Here is a 21,139-nt window from a genome sequence, read left to right as displayed (position 1 = left end):
ACTGCTCTCCCAGGAGATGACCTTGGGGCTCCGGGGCTGCCAGCTCCTGATAGACAACAGGGTCATCTCTGCAAAATGAACTTTGAAGTCAAATAAATTAATCACCTCTAGACAGACTGATTCCATAAGCATCTTTGGTCCTAACAGATCGTGCTTGCCTAGCAGAGCTGTAAATGCCTCATCTGGAAACCACTGCTCATGGCTCTTAACGAAAAGGACACACAGACAAGCACAGGGATCCTCTGACTTCCCCTGCACAGACCAGTCATTCAGCTGAGCCAATCAGTGCAGGTGTCTCATCTCCAGATGGAAAAGCCTGGAGTTGAAAAGAGGTTCAGTTCCCCACAGACCCTTGGGAGATGGGACTCCTGTTGGTTCAGATCAGATGTGCACAATGAGTTGCCTGCATTTGTGAGCTCCTGGTCTTCCTTCAGCAGGGAGTTGCTTGCTCACACAGAGGCACTCGATGATGACCAAGGTGCCTGTGGGGCTCCTAGATGTGAGCAACAATGCCTTTCACTGATGACACCTTTGTTTTTTCTGGGCTCTCTTTTGAATGGCAGTTCCAAGGGGTCTCCAGCACACCCCCAGCCAGCTGGCAAATGCAGCTCAAGGCCTTCAGGAAAGCCATGCCCTGGTGGTGTCAGTGCTCGCTGGACAACTGTGAGCCCCACAGTGGGTCTAGTACCTGTGTGCCACCTTCTGAACACCAGTACCATGGTGTAGATTCAAGGCCCAGCCAGGCTAAATCAAATGATGCTTCTGGTATGGGAAAGTTTCTGAAGTGTCTTTATGTTAATGAGAACAAACACAAACTCAGTGAACTCGAAATCTCGGTGCATTTGCAGTCCTGGGGTCTTCTTTGGATCACAGAGACATGGTGGGATGGTTCCCACCTCTGAACTGTAGCAGAGGGGGTACGGACTCTTTATGATGGATGGTCAAGGAAGAAAAGGATAGGCTGCTGCCCTCTGTGAGAGTGCACTGAGCTCTGCCTGGGGGTGGCAGAGCAGCCAGCTGAGAACTGATGGAAATGGCTCAAATGAGAGACCAGCCTCATCTGTTCCTTGCTTCCTGATCAGGAAAAACAAGGGAAAGGGGACCCAAAAAGACAAACAGAAGCCTCACATTTTCAGGCCCTTGTCCCACTCAGGAATGTTACTGTCTCCAGTACCTGCTGCAGGGACAGCCCAGCAGAGCATACGACATCCAGAAGATCCCTGGAGAGCGCTGCTGATAGCTTCTTGATCAAGCCATAGAAGAACCAAAGAGGAGAGCTGCTCTGCTGGATCTCATAGTCACCAGCAAGGAGGAAGTCGTTGGGAATATGAGTATCAAAGATAGCCCGGGCCGCAGTGCCCATGAGATAGTAGAGATTTCTGAAGGGAGGGCGAAAGACAAATTCATGACTCTAGGCTCACACAAACTCACAACAAGCTCACGGACATCAGGAGAGATCACCTTGGATTCTTCGTACAGAAATTGGTAACAAGAAGTGGTCAGTTGGCAGCAGAAGAGGCTTTGTCCTGGTATGCCTTTTGAGATGAATTTGAAAGCCTAAAGCTCAAACATGGTTGAATCTGCCCAGGAATATCTAAGAAAATAAGGGCATGTAGAAATACATATGCAGCAAAAGGAAGGCTAGGGTGAATGTGGACCAAGTGGAATGGGGCAGGGTACCTGTTATGAAGGGCATGACAGGCATGAAGGGCATGAAGGGCGTGATGAATCCTGTGCTGCATGTCACCATCTAAAAGAAGCTCTGAGAAAAACAAATAGAACTCAGCACTGCAGTGTGACTCAATCAGTGCATAGACTGAGAGATGTCATGGACAGTTCTGGGCAGGGAAATTCTGGGAGGCACCAGGCTCTGTGCAAGACACAAATGGATCTTCTCTTCTTTGTGAAGCAGTAAGTCCAAAAGATGTTCATTAATGTCAAACAATGGTTTGCAGACCAAAATAGAAATAAAGAAAAGCATACTAACACACTTCTCAACTTCTAATCACCTCATGAGTACTCTCTCATTTTAGGTTGAAAACACTAGTCATTGAAGAGATTTTGTGTCTTTTTCTGTTTTTCTTTTTCTTAAATGTAGTTTTTTTCTAGATTGGGTTTGCAGGATAGAAATGCCTTCATGTACAGGCACACAGACAGTGGTGCCAGTGCCGATGCCCTGTGACCAATGCCCAGCGTCCACCGCTGCTCTACCCTGCTGCGTATTTGATGTCCCTCATCCTGCAGGTGTCTCCAGCTCTCCTAAATCAATGACCATGGTTCAGGGCATGTTTTCAGCAGGCCATCAGGACACATACTCTTCTCACTTCTCTCCAGATTAACTCATTCCTTGCTCTTTGTTCATTCAAATGCTTCCCAACTATTTGGCTGATCTGTGACCTTCAGGGAGATTATTGCTCCATCTCTCCAAAGTCCGACTGACTCTTTTCTCAACTCCTTAACTCCTTATATGTATATCCTCCTTTCTCTAACATATTTCTTGTACAAATAGTCCCTGTGAACGACTAATTTTGTTAGATGCAGCTTGGACAAGGCATGCAGTTGATCACTGTGTTTTACTGTTCATTCAGTTGAATCGTATTACCTACCATTTGTTGGCTAAAAAAATGAAATGAAATGAAATGAAATGAAATGAAATGAAATGAAATAAAATAAAATAAAATAAAATAAAATAAAATAAAATAAAATAAAATAAAATAAAATGGAAATCTTTCATTTGATTGTGCGGCTGGTTCTCTGAGGAAAGAGTTCTTGCAAAGAAGGTTGAACGCTGCACGGGTGACTGCAGAGGAGACGTTTGATGGGAGGAAAAGTGGTGCAAGTCCCATGGGGCCAATGTGAGTAGAAATGGGGTGGGGAAGGTGAGGAGGACATTTCTACACACAGTGACAGGGCAAAGCTCATTAGGGGACATCCTGGGTCAATATCAATCGCCAAGTGCTGCTTTAACTTCTTGTTTAAACCCAACTATAAATAAATAAATAATTACTCTTCATAAATGCCCGTCATTCTCTTCCAATTTTAGCTCTCTCCAGATACCTCTCCAGTTTGGTGTACAAGTTCTGAACACCTGAAGGAGATGACACGAAGGCAGAAGGCACAGGAGGGCTCTTCAGGTTGTAATGGGCCCCACGGGGCATTTGCTGCTGAGTCCATCAACCCCCACTGCACAGAGAAGATTGCATGAAGTGCTCAAGAAGACCAAGTCAGAAGGAACAGTGAAGTTTCTTGGAGTATTAATGGGCCCCACTGAGGGCCATTGACAAGCAAGCTTCCCCAGGGACTTGTTAGAGCCGATAATTGGAAGCCGTGATTGCAGGCAGACCAAGGTACTGGGATGGTGGCTGTGGTGGTGAGAAAAGCCTCCTTTGTCTTGTGAAGCAGAAAGGCCAAGCCCTGATCCCCAGAGCCTCGGCAGGGAGATCGTGTCCCTCCTGCTGGCTCAGGGCCCTTCCTGGGGCAGTGGGATGGAGGTTTGTCTGATGTCAAATGAAAGACCAGGGCACAGCAGTTCCCAGACTCTGCATGGGGTGCAAGGATGCCGTGAGGCCCAAGTCCCATGTGGGCAGTGTGTCTCATCCCAGGATGTGGGATGTGAGAAGGGCCCAGTCTGGACAAGCAGTCAGTCACAATGAAACTTTGAACTTCATACTTCTCAGTTCTAGTGCCCTGCTTTAGATAGTCTCCCATAGTTGTATGTCCTTTATGTTCTATATGTTCTTTATGTTCTGCAATGCCCAGCAATGCACCCATTGCTCCAGGTGAAGGTGCAGCAATGCAGAGCAGAGTGGGACAATCCCTTCCCTCACCCAGCTGGTGATGCCATGCTCAATGCACCCAGAGGACAGCTGGCCTTCCTGGCTGCCTGGGCACACTGCTGACTCATGTTTGATTTGATGTTGACCAGGACCCCCAATCCCTTTCAGTGGGTCTGCTCTGCAGTGTCCCATTCCCCAGTCGGTGTGTATGCCCACAGTTGCCCCTACCCAGGTGCAGAATCAGGCACTATTTCTTCTTATACTTCATTTGTGGTTGGTGCTTAACTAGTTCTCTAACTTGTCCACATCTCTCTGAAAGTCTTCTCCAACCTCTGTGAGGGCAACACCTTCTCCAAATTTGGTATCATCAGCAAACTTGCACAAAACATCTTCTAGTCCTATATGCAAGTCATTCACAAAAAATTAAAGAGATGTGGCTCTAAAATGGAGTCCTAGGGAACCCTGCTAGTGATCATCATCCAGCCTGATGGAACCCCATTTACTTTAATCCTTTGGTCCAACCCATTCGCTAATGGCTCACCCATGAAATCCAGAAGGATAGTGTGAGAAATAGTGTCAAACTATTCTCTCTATACTCTATTGAAATCCTCAAGGATAACCTCAACTGGCTTCGCTTGGTTGACTCAATGGGTGATGCTGTCATAAAGGGACATTAAGTTAAACAGGACCTTCCTTTCATGGACTTGTGTTGGCTGAGACCAGTGACAGAATTGTCCTTCAGGTGTTTTTTTTCAGTAACTCTCAGCACCGTTTTCTCCATATGTTTACCAGCCTTTGAAGTGAGACTGACAGTTCTGTAATTGCCGATGTCCTCTTACTTCCTCGTGTTTAAAATAAGGACAACGTTTACCAACTTTCTGTCAACTGGGAACTGGCATGACCGTAGACTTCTTCTGATGCCATTCACATGAGAGCCCAGAGCAAACAGCTAAGGTGTCATCAGTGAAAGACTGTAGATGTGTCATAGCTTTGTAATGCCTTGAACTCCAGTTTGCCACAGATGGAGCAGAGAGGAAGATCTGGCTCTTGTCTTGTGAGCTCATCCATTTGGTCAGCAGAATGACACGACATGCTCCATGGAGACAGGTGCAAAAGGCACAGTGGGTGCCCTAAGCACAGGGCTTTGGTGGCATTTAGGATGGCCAAGAATACCTCCCTTCTGGCCCTCAGCTGATGCCCAGGAAGGAGGTGTCTGTCTCACAGATTTTCCACCACAGTTCACAAGCACGAGCACACAGCTAGGATCACCCCAGGCACCTTGGTCATCCCCGAGTGTGTGTGTGTGAGCAGTGCAGTCCCTGTTGAATAAAGAGCAAGGATTCAGATGAGGGGCTCACACACAGACACCTCACTGTGCACATCTGAACTCAGCTAAGAGGACTTCCAGCTCCCATGGTTCTGTGAGGAACTGATCCCATTTCAGTTCCAGGGTTTCCATTTGAGGATGAGATGCCTAAACCTAGAGTTAGGGTGGGATGGCCTGATAGAATCAGAACAACGGAAAATGGCTTTAAATTGAAAAAAGGGAGACTGAGGTTAGTTTTAAGAAAGATGTTTTTTTACACACAGGCACTGGAAAATGTTATAGAAAGTGTCTGTGGATGACCATGCTTGGAGGCATTCAAGGTCAGAATGAATGGGATGCTGGACTGATTGATCTGGTGTTTGGCAATGCTGCCCATGGCTGGGGGATTAGAACTAGGTGATCTTCAAAGTCCCCTCCAATCAAAGCCTTTCTATCATTCTGTAATGTTATGACTGCACTTACAGGTCATGATCTGATGTTTCCAGATTTGCCATTTTTTTCTCTCATGGTCAAATTTCTTTTAGTAGGAACAATCATGCTTCTGAAATCAAGTGGATGTGTTGATTAATTGAGCTGACTTTGAAGTACGTTCTGTAGCTATGACCCTACTGCCTTGCAGGAGCTCTCAGTTCAGGAGGGCCATGGATACCTCCAGGGAGAGAAGGAAATCACATCCTCTGCTGCTGAGCTGTGCTGGGCTCCTGGGACACAGGGAGCTTATAGAAGTGGGCAGCACTGCAGAGAGAGCTGTGCCCAGGAGAAGCTCTTGTGCAGCACCCAGCAGAGCTGCGGGCATGATCTGAGGGTGAGTGGAAGAGGAGAGAAGGGAGATCACAGGATGTGAACAGTGTGAGAAGGCTGTGAGCTCACTGGAGGAGCATTGCTGACGGCCTTTGACGTGGTAAGTTGCTGCAGACAATGCATCTGCTTTTCCTGGAGGGATGAATAAATCTGGGACATCCCATTGCAGATCAGTCTGCATACACTCCATGCTTCTTTATCAAGGAAAATCTTCTGCTCCAACTGAGGGCTTCTGTGCTGCAGCATCAGAGCACAGCCCTGAGGGCTGCGTGTCCCAGGACGGCTGCTGGCTGTGCAGCCGGTGCTGCAGCCGTGTGCCCAGGGCTGTCCTGCATAGCAGGTCCCTGCTGTGCCCCAGGGGCTGTGTGCCGGGGCAGGGACTCTGCCGCCTGCCAGGCTCAGCACTCAGCGCTCAGCACTCAGCCTGCCCAGGGAGCTGCCCAGGGAGCTGTGCAGAGATATGTGGGGGGAAGGAGCCCCCCAGCAGGGCAGGGCAGGACATGTGCCTTCTGCTGCCACAGCTGCTGCCTGGAGCATGGGCCAAACTGCACCAAAGGACACTTCTGTGGAGACATTCCATGCTTCCATTTTCAGATAAGAATTTGCATAGTCTGTGCTTTTACTTTCTTCTTAAAGGAAGGTGAAAGTAATTTGAATTACTTTCTGAGACTGTGTAATCATTACGTGGAGAGATCATCAAACCTGCATGAAACCTCAGAAATTATCCATACCTACTCTTCTGCCTACAGACAGCACCAAAATCCCTTTTCTTGTCCCCATCAGCATGTGTGTGACCTGCTCTGTGCTACCTGCAGACAGGGAGATGCTGCTGAACAGTGCCCTGCTGCCAGGAGGGGTCTGAAGGGCACAGCTGAGTGCACAGGATCTGTGATGGGGTCTATGGGTGATACCAAGAAGGAGATGTGGGAAGCAGCTACTGCCTGGGAGAACTGCAGGCTGCAGATACAGGGGCAGAGACAGGCAGGGAACTTGTGACAGAAAGGTTGGATATGGGCTTCTCCCCATCTGTCCCTCCAGTACAGATGCCTTCCTGTGAGCAAGCCCCTTTCCTCCTTCCCCCCAGAGCTGGGCTGAGAGAGAGCAGTTGGACATTGGCCCTCTGCACAGCCCAGGCTCTTCTCCGGAGCAACCTGTGTGTGCAGCCATCCTCCAGCTGAGCAAGGGGCAGCACGGGGCAGGTAGGAACAAGCCTGATGGACAGAGTAGCTTGACTCTTCTCTAAGTGACAGTGAGGGGGTTTTACCTCTGTGCACTGACTTGCACTTACTCCTGGAAAGCAAACATGAAGATATTTACAATTTCACAATTTATTTTGTGGGGAATCCAAATCCAAAAACAGAAAATTTTCTTTCCTCTCATCTTCTTGAGAGCAAGGTGTGAAGTTGACTTTAATCAGTGGGAGACTGCATACAGCAAAGCTTGTGAAATCCTATTACTCATACAGGATCTGAAAAAACAGAGTATACTGCAAATTGATTTGAAGTCAGGCTATCTCCTACCAAAGAGACAAAATGTGTAGAAGTTTGGTTCAGTGCTGCTCTCATGAGCATCCTTCTCTCCCTTGCCTAGTATGTCAGCATGAGCACTGTGATTCTGATAGTATGGACCCATCTCTGAAGGATGGAAAAGAAGGATGAAATGAATCCCATCGCCTTCCCTTACCCAGGCAGGAGGACAGTATTCCAATATCATGTCTCACTGTGTTAAACAGAGAATATCCCCAAAGAGCCACTCGACAGAATCTGAATAATTCAAAGCAGGAATCCAAGTGCAGAAATTTCCCCACTTCAAATCCAGGAGACACTGCTGGAAACTTCCATGTCCCCAAAGGATGAGAACAGACTGACTGCTCTGAAGTCTTTTTTACCATCAACATGTCTTATCCTCCTTTCACAGAACCACATCCCCAGAAGTACCAGATGCCCAACAGCAGCTCCATCAGCGAGTTCCTCCTGCTGGCATTGGCAGACACACGGCAGCTGCAGCTCCTGCACTTCTGGCTCTTGCTGGGCATCTACCTGGCTGCCCTCCTGGGCAACGGCCTCATCAGCACAGCCGTAGCCTGCCACCACCGCCTGCACACCCCCATGGACTTCTTCCTCCTCAACCTCGCCCTCCTCGACCTGGGCTGCATCTCCACCACTCTCCACAAAGCCATGGCCAATGCCCTCTGGGGCACCAGGCGCATTTCCTATGCAGGATGTGCTACACAGACCTTTATATTTGTTTTCTGATATCGACAGAATATTCTGTCCCTGTTGTCATGTCCTATGACCGCTACGTTGCCATCTGCAAGCCCCTGCACTATGGGACCTTGATGGACAGCAGAGCTTGTGCCAGCATGGCAGCAGCTCCCTGGGGCGCTGGGGCTCTCTATTCCCTGCTGCACACTGCCAATACTTTTTCCCTGCCTCTCTGCCAAGGCAATGCTGTGGATCAGTTCTTCTGTGAAATCCTCCAGATCCTCAAGCTCTCCTGCTCAGAATCAGGGTACCTCAGGGAAAGTGGATTTATTGTGCTTAGTGTTCTTGCCATATTTGGAAGTTTTGTTTTCATTGTTGTGTCATATGTGCAGATCTTCAGGGCTGTGCTGAGGATGCCCTCTGAGCAGGGACGGCACAGAGCCTTCTCCACGTGCCTCCCTCACCTGGCCGTGGTCTCTCTGTTTCTCAGCACTGACTTTTTGGCCTACCTGAAGCCCCCCTCCATCTCCTCCCCATCCCTGGACCTGGTGGTTTCATTTCTGTACTCGGTGGTGCCTCCAACACTGAACCCCCTCATCTACAGCATGAGGAACCAGGAGCTCAAGGATGCAGTGAGGAAAATGATGTCGTGGACAAATTTCCGCAGGGATCGTCTTCTCATCTGTCTCAACAAATGACTCGCAGTCTTTTCTGTAACGTGCCTGTGTTATCACAGAATCATTGAATGGCCTGTATTGAAAAGGATCACAATGATCATCTGGTTTCAACTCCTCTGGCACAGGGAGGGTCGCCAACCAGCAGACCAGGCTGCTCAGAGCCACATCCAGCCTGGCCGGGAATGCCTACAGGGATGGGGCATCCACAACCTCCATGGGCAACCTGTCCCAGTGCCTCACCACCCTCTGAGTGGAAAACTTCCTTTTAATATCTAACTTAAGCCTCCTCAGTCTGTTTAAAACCATTGCCCCGTGTTCTGTCACCATCCACCCTCCTAAACGGCCGTTCCCCCTCCTGTTTATATGCTTCCTTCAAGTACTGGAAGGCCACAATGAGGTCTCCCTGCAGCCTTCTCTTCTCCAAGATAAACAATCCCAGTTCCCTCAACCTTTCCTCATACGAGAGGTGCTCCAGCCCTCTGATCATCTTAGTGGCCCTCCTCAGGACCCGCCCCACGTCCTTTGTAGTGCTGGGGGCCCCAGGCTGGACGCAGCACTGCAGATGGGGTCTCACAACAGCTGAGTAGAGGGGGACAATCACCTCCCTCTCCCTGCTGGCCACCCCCTTTTAATGCAGCCCAGAACACAGTTGGCCTTCTGGGCTGCAAGCGCACACTGCTGGCTCATGTCCAGCTTCTCATCCATCAGGACCCCCAAGTCCTTCTCCGCAGGGCTGCTCTCAAGCGTTTCTTTGCCCAGTCTGTATAAACACCTTGCACTGCTCCAGCCAAAGTGCAGCACTTTGCACTTAGCCTTGCTGAACCTCTATCGGTTCACATGGTCCCACTTCTCCAGTGTGTCCAGTTCCCTCTGGATAGCTTCCCTTCCCTCCAATGGATCGACTGCACTGCTCAGCTTGGTGTCATTTTCAAACTTGCTGAGGGTGCACTCGATGCCATCATCTGTGTCATTGATGAAGATGTTGAAGAGCATCCATGTCAAGACTGACCCTTGAGGGACACCACCTACTTTCTTCCTCATGTTATGTCATAAACCAGTGTCTCTCACTCTGACAGTGTTTGTATCAGCTCATGGATTAAATGAATTAGACCTCTTTTAGTTCTTTGAGTCACAATCCAATGCCTTTTGCTCTTCGCCTCTGTAGCAGATAAATTTTACATACCCTTCATCTGAGGACTGACCTGATGGATCTTTCCACATTGTTCCTTTTTAATGTCCATAGTTTGGTGGGGATGTTTTCCCACTGTGGTGGGTTTCACCGCAGTGACTGTGATCTATACTTGAGTCTTTCAGGTTGAGCTTGACACCAATGACCCACAATGGTTCATGAATGTTTGTGTTTATTGAGAATAAATCAGAGTTTCTTGGCTTCCCAGTGGCCATTTCAATGCTGGGTCACTGCCAGGGCTCCACTGAGTTGTCTGGGAGGCATTGAGTGCGCTGGGTTGGGCTGCAGCTACAGGGACAAAGACAACAGTTGGCAGTTACTGCCCTGAGACCCTCTTCCCCAGTTACATCTGCAGTATCCAGGGGCTCTGGTCTCCTGCAGGTCCTCTCGGAAAGCTGCCTGTCCCAGACAGAACCTCTGAGGCCCCTGGAGATCACTGGAGATGCTTGTGATCACACAGTGGGGTTTTGCTCCTTACCATTTATCCTTCAACTAATATATGTTTTCTATTAATATTTATCATTTCCTATCTACCTGTGTAAAGTACTTCTCCTATTGGGAAGGTGAACCACGCTGATGGGATATGGCTGAGGAGCATGTTCTGTTTTTAGGGAAATTGTATCGTGCTTTACTGTTGTTTGTTTCAAAGTAGGAAGCAACATCCTGTGCCTGTGTGCAGACAGTTCTCTAAGGAAAGCAGGTAAAGGAACTGTATAAGGGAACTGTTAACATCCAGCTGCAGATTTCAGTGGAGAATTCTGCTGTCGGGAAAAGTGATGCAAGTGCCAGGTGGCATACAGCAGACACGTCAGGCCTGGGGAGGTGAGCAGTCAGGTTGTCTGTACAGTGTCAGACCTCAAGCAATTGCTTTTCCTTAGGAGACTCTCTAGATCAACATCAGTTGGTGAATGATGCTCCAAAAGTAACAAGATGCACTACTTTAAAGATGAAAACATTTTTATTGGGTACCCTTTGAAATCTTCTTCCTTTACTACATTATGAAACCTCTCCACCTAGATGTATAAATCTGAACATTGTGGAACAGACATGGATCTCTCTGCAAATTTCTACACTTCAGAGGCGTGTGGTACCTTTGATGATATGTCTATGAACCTCAGGTACTGAGAGGAGAATGTTGTAAGCACTTGAGAAAGTAAAGTCGGACAAAAAACTTGAAGGATCTTGGAGTACTAATGATGCCCACTGAGGGACATTACAACACAGCCTCCCCTTGGACTCGTTAGAGCAGGGAATTGGAGGCAATGATTACAGTCAGGTAAAGTATTGTGGTTTGTTTGATGAATGAGAAGGCCTGACATCCAAACACTGGAGGGGAGATCCATTGTATCTGAGGGAATGAGCTCAGAGTTTATCCTGGGGTTCGTGTGGTGGGGCCACATTGTACTCTATGTGAAGGGCAGCAGTGTGACACCTCCCAGCCTCTGCACAGGGATGCAAGGAGGCATTGAGGCCCCCTTACCATAAGCATAATGAATCTCCTCACAAACCATGGCCAAGGGGATAAAGATTTCATTGATTTTGGGGCCTTCCATCCTCACCAGCACCCACTGCCTTCTCCTCTGCAGGATTTCCAATGCTGTTCCAGCCCAGCCCCTATTTCCCTGTGGTCTGCAGACACCCACCTCTCCTCTCCGCCCCGCTCTGACCCTGGCACTTCAGTCATGTCACTGATGTCTCTCAAGCCTCTCTGAACGTCCCTTGAAACACAAAGCCATGGAGTGATCCCTCAGCATGGCCCCACATCATAACCCTTCCAGGGACATTTCTTCCTCCTCGTGCCCAGCCTTGAGCTTTCGAGCTGCACTTTGAGGGACTTTTTCCCCCTTTGCTCATATCCACTACCAAGGTCAACTCCATCATGTTGGAAATCACTTCCTCATGGAAATGCCACCCATCAGCTTTCTTGTGGCCTGTCAGCCATTGAGAAGAAGGAACCTCACCATCATCTTCCAAGGCACGTGCCAGCTTCATGGACAGACACAACCAAGTCACGTCCCTCCTGCTATGGAGTTGTGTCCTCACACAGAAGAGCCATCACAATCCCTTACACAAACCTCCTTCCTTCCTCCATGGGCCCTACCAGGTGCTCAGGCAGAGAGGATCCCACAGCCAACACGTCAACCTGGCACTTTCTGTCGGCCTCCCAGGGACACTGCAGATGTGATCCTGTGTGCACAGATCCCAGCCAGAAGTCAAGAGCTGACCACCAGTTGCTTCAGCCCGAAGGCAGCACACCATTCCTTTCTGGGACACGCTCCTGGGGCTGGCCTGTCAACTCCACACACAGAAGTGATCTCACAGCCACCTTCACAGCCTCGTGCCACCTGCAGGCCCATGAGGGCCTGAGGTAGAGCTGAGCTCATGGCAGCATTCCTACCCACCTCCTCCTTATGGCCTCAAGCTGCTCAGTCACACGTCACCTCCTGTACAGACATCGCCTCACATTCATCACTGCATTACATGGATTTGCTCAAAGACTCCACCAGTTCTGCTCAGCCCTGAAGGGCCAAGTACCCAAAGTTTAGGGTTAGGGGAGGGGTTGAAGGTGAGGAGGGCAGAACGCAGGAGCAGGCTATGTGGGTGTTGGGTGTTCAGGATAGGGATTGAGGGTTACAACTCACCTTTAGGGCCAGAGATTAAGCAAAGGTTTAGTGAGAGGGCTTGGTGTTCTGCTAAGGTTTTCAGGACAGTATTAGGGTACGGGGAAGCATTACAGATTAGTGTTTTGTTTTGGGCAGCAGTTTGGGCTAGCATTAAATACAATAGCAACTAAAGCTTGGTTTTAGCATGAGTGGGAGAGTAAGTGTGGGAATCTGTGCAGTCCATTCTTTGGTAATATTCTTGTCAGCAACAATTAAAGAAGCCCAGAGCCTTCAGGCAATGCCGTGAGGAGATCTCCATTAACAATGGACTTGCTGTGGTGGAAACAGTCTGTGTGACAGAAGTGCCCACTGTGTGTCCTTGCTTGTGTTTGCAGCCACACAGCAGCACTGTCACCAAGCCACAGGAGCTGCAAGGCTAAGGGGCTATGGGGCTGAGTTTCAGCTCAACACACCGCCAACACACCACTGAATTCTGTCTCTTAGCGCAACAGTGTGCATTTTCATGCACAGTTTGATTAACAGTTGTATGCTTCCTGCTGGATTTTGGGTTTCTGAGAACAGTTGACCCCAGCAGCTCCAGAAATGTCTCACAGGAAGGAAGACAAAATGAAGCCATTACATATCCTTTGTTTTGTTAAGCTTCACAGAAATCCTGGTCACTCATGTACAGTGTGTCTGGGCAACACTGCATAGGAACAAACTGAGTAATAATTGATGTGGATAATGACATTTAAGTGAAAAACATTAGAATACATAAAACACAGAATAAAACATTCATTAAATTACACTTAGAAAATGAATACATAAACCAAGTAAGACAGTTTGATTCTGTTATAATCTGTATTACAACTCTTAGATAGAAAAAGGTGGGCAGTTCACTGCTTTCGAAACGCATTTGGTCATCAGTTTCCGAAGAGCATCCTTGAGCTCCTTGTTCCTCATGCTGTAGATGAGGGGGTTCAGTGCTGGAGGTACCACTGAGTACAGAAATGACACCACCAGGTCCAGGGATGGGGAGGAGATGGAGGGTGGCTTCAGATAGGCAACCATGCCTGTGCTGAGAAATAGGGAGACCACAGCCAGGTGAGGGAGGCACGTGGAGAAGGCTTTGTGTCGTCCCTGCTCAGAGGGCATCCTCAGCACGGCCCTGAAGATCTGCACATAGGACAACACTATGAATACAAAGCATGTGAAGGCTAAAAAGACACAAACAAGGAGAAACCCAAATTCCCTGAGATAGGATTCTGAGCAGGAGAGCTTGAGGATCTGGGGGATTTCACAGAAGAAATGTTGCAAAACATTGCCATGGCAGAGAGGCAGGGAAAATGTATGGGCGGTGTGCAGCAGGGAATAGAGAACGCCAGTGCCCCAGGCAGCTGCTGCCATGCTGGCACAAGCTCTGCTGTCCATCAAGGTCCCATAGTGCAGGGGCTTGCAGATGGCAACATAGCGGTCATAGGACATGATGGTGAGAATGCAATACTCTGCTGACATCAAAAAGAAAAGGAAAAAGACCTGTGCAGCACATCCTGTGTAAGAGATGTGCCTGGTGTCCCAGAGGGCATTGGCCATGGCTTTGGGGAGAGTGGTGGAGATGCAGCCCACGTCGAGGAGCGCGAGGTTGAGGAGGAAGAAGTACATGGGGGTGTGCAGGCGGTGGTGGCAGGCTATGGCTGTGCTGATGAGGCCGTTGCGCAGGAGGGCAGCCAGGTAGATGCCCAGCAAGAGCCAGAAGTGCAGGAGCTGCAGCTGCCGTGTGTCTGCCAATGCCAGCAGGAGGAACTCGCTGATGGAGCTGCTGTTGGGCATCTGCTGCCTCTTGGGATGTAGTTCTGTGCAAGGTTAAGACATGAAGATTGTGGAAAAAGTCTTCAGAAGAGTCACTCTTTTCTAAAATTCTCGGGACCTGGAGGTTTCCACCAGAGTCTTCTAGATTTGAAGGGGGGCGTTTTCTGCACCTGGATCCCTGCTTTGAATTATTCAGTTTCTCTCCAGTGTCTCTGTTTATCACAACAGTCATGAAACTGGCACATTGTCCATCGGTCTGGGTAAGAAAATTAGATGGGATTCTTCTCATCCTATTTTTCTGTCCTTCAGAGATGGGTCCATAGAGTTAGAATCACAGAGCTCATGCTGACATGCTGGGAAAGGGAGAGAGAGATGCTCATGAGATCAGCACTGAATGAAACCTCTTCACATTTTGTGATTTTGATATGGGAAAAACCTGACTTCAAATCAATTTGCAGAATGCAGATTCTTCAAATTCTATATAAGTAATAGGATGAAAAACCTTTGTTGTGTGCAGTCTCCAAATGATTAAATTAAATTCACACCTGTTTTTGGATTAGGATTCCCCACAAAATAAATTGTGAAATTGTTAAATCAGTTTGCTTTCCAGGTGTAAGCATAAGTCATTGCACAGATGTAAAACCCCCTCACTGTCACTTAGAGAAGAGTCAAGCTGCTCTGTCCATCAGGCTTGTTCCTACCTGCCCCATGCTGCCCCTTGCTCATCTGGAGGCTGGCTGCACACACAGGTTGCTCCGGAGAAGAGTCCGGGCTGTGCAGAGGGCCAGTGTCCAACTGCTCTCTCTCAGAACAGCTCTGTGGGGAAGGAGGAAAGGGACATAGTGAGGCTTCTGATTTACATGATAGGAGCAAAGGCTCTCAGATTGGAGGATGGGCGCACAGGAGCTGTGCCCATCTTGGGGCTTGCGGCAGCCTTCCAGGGCACTGCCGCAGTGGTAGCCTCGAGCTGATGTCTCCTGGGGAGAACAAGCTCATTCCTTAATCAGAAAAAATCACACTGCACCAATCGTCAGAAGTGTTAAGGGGAGGGGCAACATGGTCTTAAGACAACTCCCCTAGGACAGGATCTGTAGCAGAACTGGAGCTTAACATCCCCCATCAGCAGTGCGGTTACAGGGGGCACTCCAGGAAGCCTGCTCCTTACCCAGCTGCACACACCTCCCAAGCAGCACAGTCCAAAACCTCATTGCAGAGCCTTACTTCAAAAGTTCCCTATCTGTCTGTGCCCATATTTACGTTCTGAAGATGTTCCTTACAGGAGCTGCTTCAAATATCTCCTTCTTGATGCAAGAGCCTCGGTGATTAATGCAAACACATTTGTGCTTTCATTTAGGTGAAAAATAAAAGCTCATACTCTGCAAGGTCCTTATGTGAAAGATGGATACATGGAAAGTCTCCACAGAAGTGTCAAGAGCCACTACCTCAGGCAGCAGCTGTGGCAGCAGAAGGCTCCTGCCCTGCCCTGCCCTGCCCTGCCCTGCCCTGCCCTGCCCTGCTGTGCTGGGGGCTCCTTCCCCCCCCATGTCTCCCCGCAGCTCCTTGGGCAGCTCCCCGGGCAGGCTGAGTGCTGAGTGCTGAGTGCTGAGTGCTGAGTGCTGAGCCTGGCAGGCGGCAGAGTCCCTGCCCCGGCACACAGCCCCTGGGGCACAGCAGGGACCTGCTCTGCAGGACAGCCCTGGGCACCCGGCTGCAGCCCTGGCTGCACAGCCTGCAGCCGTCCTGGGACACGCAGCCCTCAGGGCTGTGCTGATGCTGCAGCACCGAAGCCCTCAGCTGGGCAGGTCCTGCTCTGCAGTAAAGAAGCATGGAGTGCCTCCTGACTGATACACTGGTCTAACAAGACCAGAAGCGATTGCATGGTCTTGTGTACTTTGCCCTGCCAATGTAGACTTACTGTGTTAAGGTCTGCGAGCATTGATCCTTCCGTGAACTCAGCCTTCTTCCTTCTACACAGCGTGTTGCATTTCTCTCCCTTCTGTCTCCTCATTGTCACCTACAGGCCATGTCTTCGGAGTCCTGCACTGTGCAGAGAAGTTGCTCCTGTACCAGCAGCTGTATGAGCTCCCTGTATCCCAGAAGCCCAGCCCAGCTCAGCAGCAGAGGCACAAGGATCCCTTTCTCCATCCCTGTGGGCTCCCTGCAGATGTCCCTAGGGCTCCACAGGATGATATGTGGAAAAATACTGAAGGAGTCCTTGATGTTCCTTTCCTCTGCGTGGGAGAGCACTTTCCTTCCCAGCAGTGTCACTGCTCCTGTCAGAGACAGAGTTAAGTAGAAAAACCACCCTCCCTTGTCCCAACACCGACAGGACACCTGGGCAGTGACAGGCAGGGATCACAGGTGCCCAAGCAGAAGAAAATTACTCAGATGAGTTGATTGAGGTACCTCGTTCTGAATCTGGAGATATTCTTTTGGTGGGAAATCTTTCTAAGTGAAGTGAAAGATACCTATGTGGAGTCAATTGAACCTCTTCTCTACTCATTTTGTGCAAAACAGCACCCAGAAATACAGAGCTGAGAAAATGGATTCATGTGCCATAGGGAGAACTACGTCTTTCTCTCTCTTCAGCCCAAGCTGTACTCCCCAGCTGCCCTGGGGGTAAAATGGTCTCTGTCTCATGTACACCCTTCATTGCCTAGCCATGTTCAGGGTGGCTGAGTGAGTATAACACACATGCCCAAATACTGTTCCATATTGCCCCTCCAAGTAAAAGCCAAATATGGCCTGCACTCTGCTGCTAGACAGGTGGAGAAAAACGCACTGCCATTGTCAGTTGTGACATATCACTTGGCTGCCTTTGACTCCAGTTCATATTGGAGTTCTAGCATGCCTGGTGCAGCAGTGCTTAGCAGTGGCGTGACTTCATTCCGGCCATGATAGTCCTCTACTCCTCTCTTCTCCATTAGACTTTTGGGCCAAATAGGACAATAGTGAGTCTAGAGGACCAAATGGGTGAGTGAATCTTGCTGATTACTCCTTGATTCTGCAGGTGGTGAATGAGAAACAGGGAGTCCCTGTTGATGCAATATTGACGTCAACATGCCATTTCATTAGCGATCGGCACCTGCTGTTTTTCTGCTCTTAGCAATCCTGCAACAGAATGGTCCTCTGAGAGACCAGACAAGCTATACAGCAGTTTAATGCCCTCCATCTCCAAGGCAGCTGTACTGAAACCCCACCAGTACCCTTTTTGGGTCCTTGAAGTGCTATCTCCCAAAGCAATCTGTAGCAGGGATGCACAGAGCCTCTGGGCCAGTTACAATGGTAATCACAAACATTCTTTTGCCACTCATTTAATTAGGCTCATTTTGGCCTCTAGCTTAGTTAACTATTGTGTTCCCCTGTCACTCCTGAAATACAAATCGTTTTTGTTCCTTTATAACTTGATGGCATTAGAGTACATTGTGCACCAGTGTCAGCTGGAGCCTCCTATTTCCGTGGCCCTGATGTGCCAGGCCATTGAATCCATGCAGTCCAATAAACCCAATTGCCCCTTTCTTCTACCTAGCCGCAGGCACGGCTCCTCAAGTTCTGATTTATGTATTCATAACTCATCTTTTGTGTGTAGAAACCAGAAGGTGCACTGACAACCTCAGAGATAAGATCAGTCCATCAGGCTCACTGGAAAATGGAGCTGACATTTTCCTGGAAGGACCCTTTCTTGTGATTGTTTTCCTTTGCACTTCACGTACCCGTGCCTGTAGGGCTGAGGTGGGTTTTGCCATCCCACATCCTCATACCCTCTCCATGGTCATGCAGGTAAAACCACAGGATGGTACATGGCTGTTACCTTGAAGCGTGGGGTGAGTGACAGTCTGCACAGTTCCAACGCCATTTGTGCTTTTTTTTTTTTTTTTTTTTGTCAATCATGAAATCCCAAGCTGTGAGGTGTGGTTGACACGACCATGGATGGGAAGGTGGACGTGAGCCAGCAATGTGCCCTCACAGCCCAGGAAGCCAGCCGTACTCTGGGTTGCTTCACAAGAAGCGTGGCCAGCAGGGTAAGAGAGGTGATCCTGCTCCTCTACTGTGTGCTGCTGAGAGTTTACCTGGAGTACTGCATCCAGATGTGGAGTCCTCAGTACAGGGGACACATGGAGCTGTTGGAGCACGTATAAAGAAGGGCCACAAAACTGATCCACAGAATGGAACACCTCTCTTACGAGGACAGGCAGAGAGGTGGGGCTGTGCAGCCTGGAGAAGAGAAGGCTGCAAGGCAACCTGAGAGCAGCCTGTCAGTATCTAAAGGGGAGATACAGGAAAGAAGGGGACAGAATCCTTAGTAGCTTCTGTGGCAAGGACAAAGGGAAATGGCTTCAAACTCAAAGAGGGTAGATTTAAGTTAGATATAAGGAAGAAGTATTTTACAGTGAGGGTGGTGAGGCACAGGCAGACATGGACCACTGATGTGGTTGATGCCCTGTCCCTGGAGATTTTCTAAGTGAGGCTGGATCAGGCCCTGGGCAGCCTGATAGAGCTGTGGTGACCTTGTGCACTGCAGGGGAGTTGGGCTAGATGACCTTCAGAGGTCCCTTCCAACTCTAAGGATTCTATGATTCTACGATTCTAAGACTGGGCCAAGTAGGAAGGGGTTTGTTGGGTATGCCACACTCCCTGCTATTCTCAGGCTAAGGGCATCGCTGAACACACCAACTGGTTGGTTAAGTTTCTTTCAGAAATACTTGAATCTGGGTGGTGTTTGCAATTGTATAATGTTGCCAACCAATTAACTAATAGATGAAGTAGGGGTGGCTGCCTCAACATGAAAGCCGTTTGTCTATCTGTGAATACAACCATCCTAGAAGTTCATACCAAGCCAGGAAAAGATCCTATGGGATTCTGCAACAACCTGTACTGCTGAAAACGCCTCAGATTGGAGCAATATCAGTGGTACTATCTATACCCAAAAATCCCTAAGTGTGAGAAGCAAGAAATTGTTTGGTAAAGTTATCCCGAATAAGCACCTGATAGATGTCACCTTTTTAATGCTTGCAAACAAATGTGACTGAGTGCATTTTCTTTCCTTTTGTGTCTACAGGAGTCTTGAATGACCCACATGTGCACAGACGGACCTAGATTCCAGGATGACCCAGCAGGTTGAATAATGATATTAATAATCATAATAATGATACTATGTTTTACCATGGTGCAAATACAATCCCCTTTCATTTGTGTCCAGAAGGGCCCAGAATGGCCATGGGCCTGTGAGAGGCAGATTGTTTTTTTTTGCAGTGGAAGTTTCAGTATTTTCTGTATATAGCATAGGATAAGAAAGCTTTTACAAAGGAAACTCCTGAACAGAGTCAAGTTGAGACTGGGGCGTTTTGACCTAGGAAGAACTGGTACACGCACTAAGGTAAAGAAGAGACCAAACAAGTGAAAATATTGTCCTTCTATCACAATAGAAAGTCCAGAATATTCCCATAGACAATGGATTGGTAGCAGACATTGTGTGGAAGTGTAAACGTAGCTATGGAAGTGTAATGTAGCTATGGAAGTGTAATGTAGCCATAGTGTTAGAAGATTGTGAGCCTGAGATGTTCAACCAGTGAGTGCCAGGAGAGGCTTTACCTGTGTCAGACCCAGGGTACGTAACGGGATGGATTTTGCTGACTAGTTGTGCAATTTCTCCCTGGTCAATAGGAGCTGTGCGCCCATTATTGCAATAATGAACAAACTGCTCTTCACAGAGATCTTTGCCTGATTAGAAATTGTTGACCTTGAGCATGTTTCTTACAGTATCTAAGCGTAAGATACACTTGCTGCTGTTATGAAGATCTGTTTTGAAACTTGCTTGCTTTCTAGCCAATGGATTTTTAGTGGAAATGTCCTGAATACATAGTATTAGACTATAAAAACCTTGCATGGGAAAATAAAAGAAAATTTTTGCACAAGAACCCTGTGTCGTGTTCCTAGACTGTGACAAGCAGCCCCTTGTCTTATGGTGCTGGCAGCAGCGAGACAAACACTGACACACTGGTACATATTGCCTGTTCCTGCCTGCTACCTCATTGCTACTGGGTGCCACTGGATGCCACTGTGGAGACAACAGGACTGCTGTCAATTCATGTGAGACCCGAGGGCTACCAGGAGTGTAGAGGTACAAAATGAAAGCATGGAAGTGGAAAGAGAGCAGCACTCAAAAGACCACATCTCGCCCTTGCCCATCGTCATGGCCCCAGGAAAGCAGCAGCCCTGACTTGAAGGCAGTGAGGAGCAATATCATAGAATCACAGAATCACAGAATCACAGAATCACAGAATGGCCAGGGTTGGAAGGGACCTCATGGATCATGAATCTCCAATCCCCCTCCACATGCAGGGCCACCAACCTCCCAGTTTCATATTAGACCAGACTGCCCAGGGCCCCATCCAATCTGGCCTTGAATACTTCTAGGGATGGGGCATCCACGACCTCTCTGGGCAGCTGTTCCAGCACCTCACCACTCTCATAGTAAAGAACTTCAGGAGCAGAAGCTCACTGAGTAGTGGGGGCAGCCTCCAAGGAATTTTGGGTTGCTGTTTAGGCTCTTGACCCCTGGATCCCTCCTGCATAAGGGGGTTTCTCCTCCAGCTCTAGAGGAGAAGGGAAGAAAAGTGAGCTGAGAGAAATGAATTTCTGCTGTCCTCTTCATTGTGTTTATGGACATGGGAAGCCGAGTGCTGTAGGCACATGAGATGACTCGGTAAAAATACATAATTGACTATAATAACATAATTAGAACAACTATAT

At 48.6% G+C, this 21,139-nt stretch overlaps 2 protein-coding genes across 2 annotated transcripts in view; one reads left to right on the top strand and one right to left on the bottom strand.

Annotated features, from left to right (window-relative positions):
* LOC149916501 (olfactory receptor 14C36-like) overlaps positions 1 to 8,806 on the top strand; it is a 53,120-nt gene extending 44,314 nt beyond the window's left edge. The window contains exon 3 of the mRNA XM_090147779.1: positions 8,470 to 8,806. Coding sequence (XP_090003905.1) covers positions 8,470 to 8,806 — 337 coding nt within the window. The remainder of the gene's footprint in view (positions 1 to 8,469) is intronic.
* A 4,644-nt stretch (positions 8,807 to 13,450) lies between these two features.
* LOC116234981 (olfactory receptor 14A16-like) lies at positions 13,451 to 15,175 on the bottom strand. Its single transcript, XM_031602834.2, has 2 exons — positions 15,088 to 15,175; positions 13,451 to 14,430 (listed from the first exon to the last, which is right to left on the bottom strand). The coding sequence occupies exons 1-2, from the start codon at positions 15,110 to 15,112 to the stop codon at positions 13,451 to 13,453; spliced, it is 1,005 nt and encodes a 334-aa protein (XP_031458694.2). The 5' UTR covers positions 15,113 to 15,175.
* Positions 15,176 to 21,139: the final 5,964 nt, after the last annotated feature.

This window comes from Phasianus colchicus, chromosome 10 (assembly GCF_987193195.1).
Source record: "Phasianus colchicus chromosome 10, bPhaCol1.hap1.1, whole genome shotgun sequence".
NCBI classification, from domain to species: Eukaryota; Metazoa; Chordata; class Aves; order Galliformes; family Phasianidae; genus Phasianus; species Phasianus colchicus.
The sequence above is the reverse complement of the archived record's forward strand: the minus strand, read 5'-3'. Positions and strand labels throughout refer to the sequence as shown.

Coding starts and splice junctions, on each gene's coding strand:
- LOC116234981 (XM_031602834.2), bottom strand. CDS start 15,112: ATGAGCAAGGGGCAGCATGGGGCAG. Junction 14,431..15,087: donor CAAGGGGCAGCATGGGGCAG/GTAGGAACAAGC, acceptor AACCTTGCACAG/AACTACATCCCAAGAGGCAG.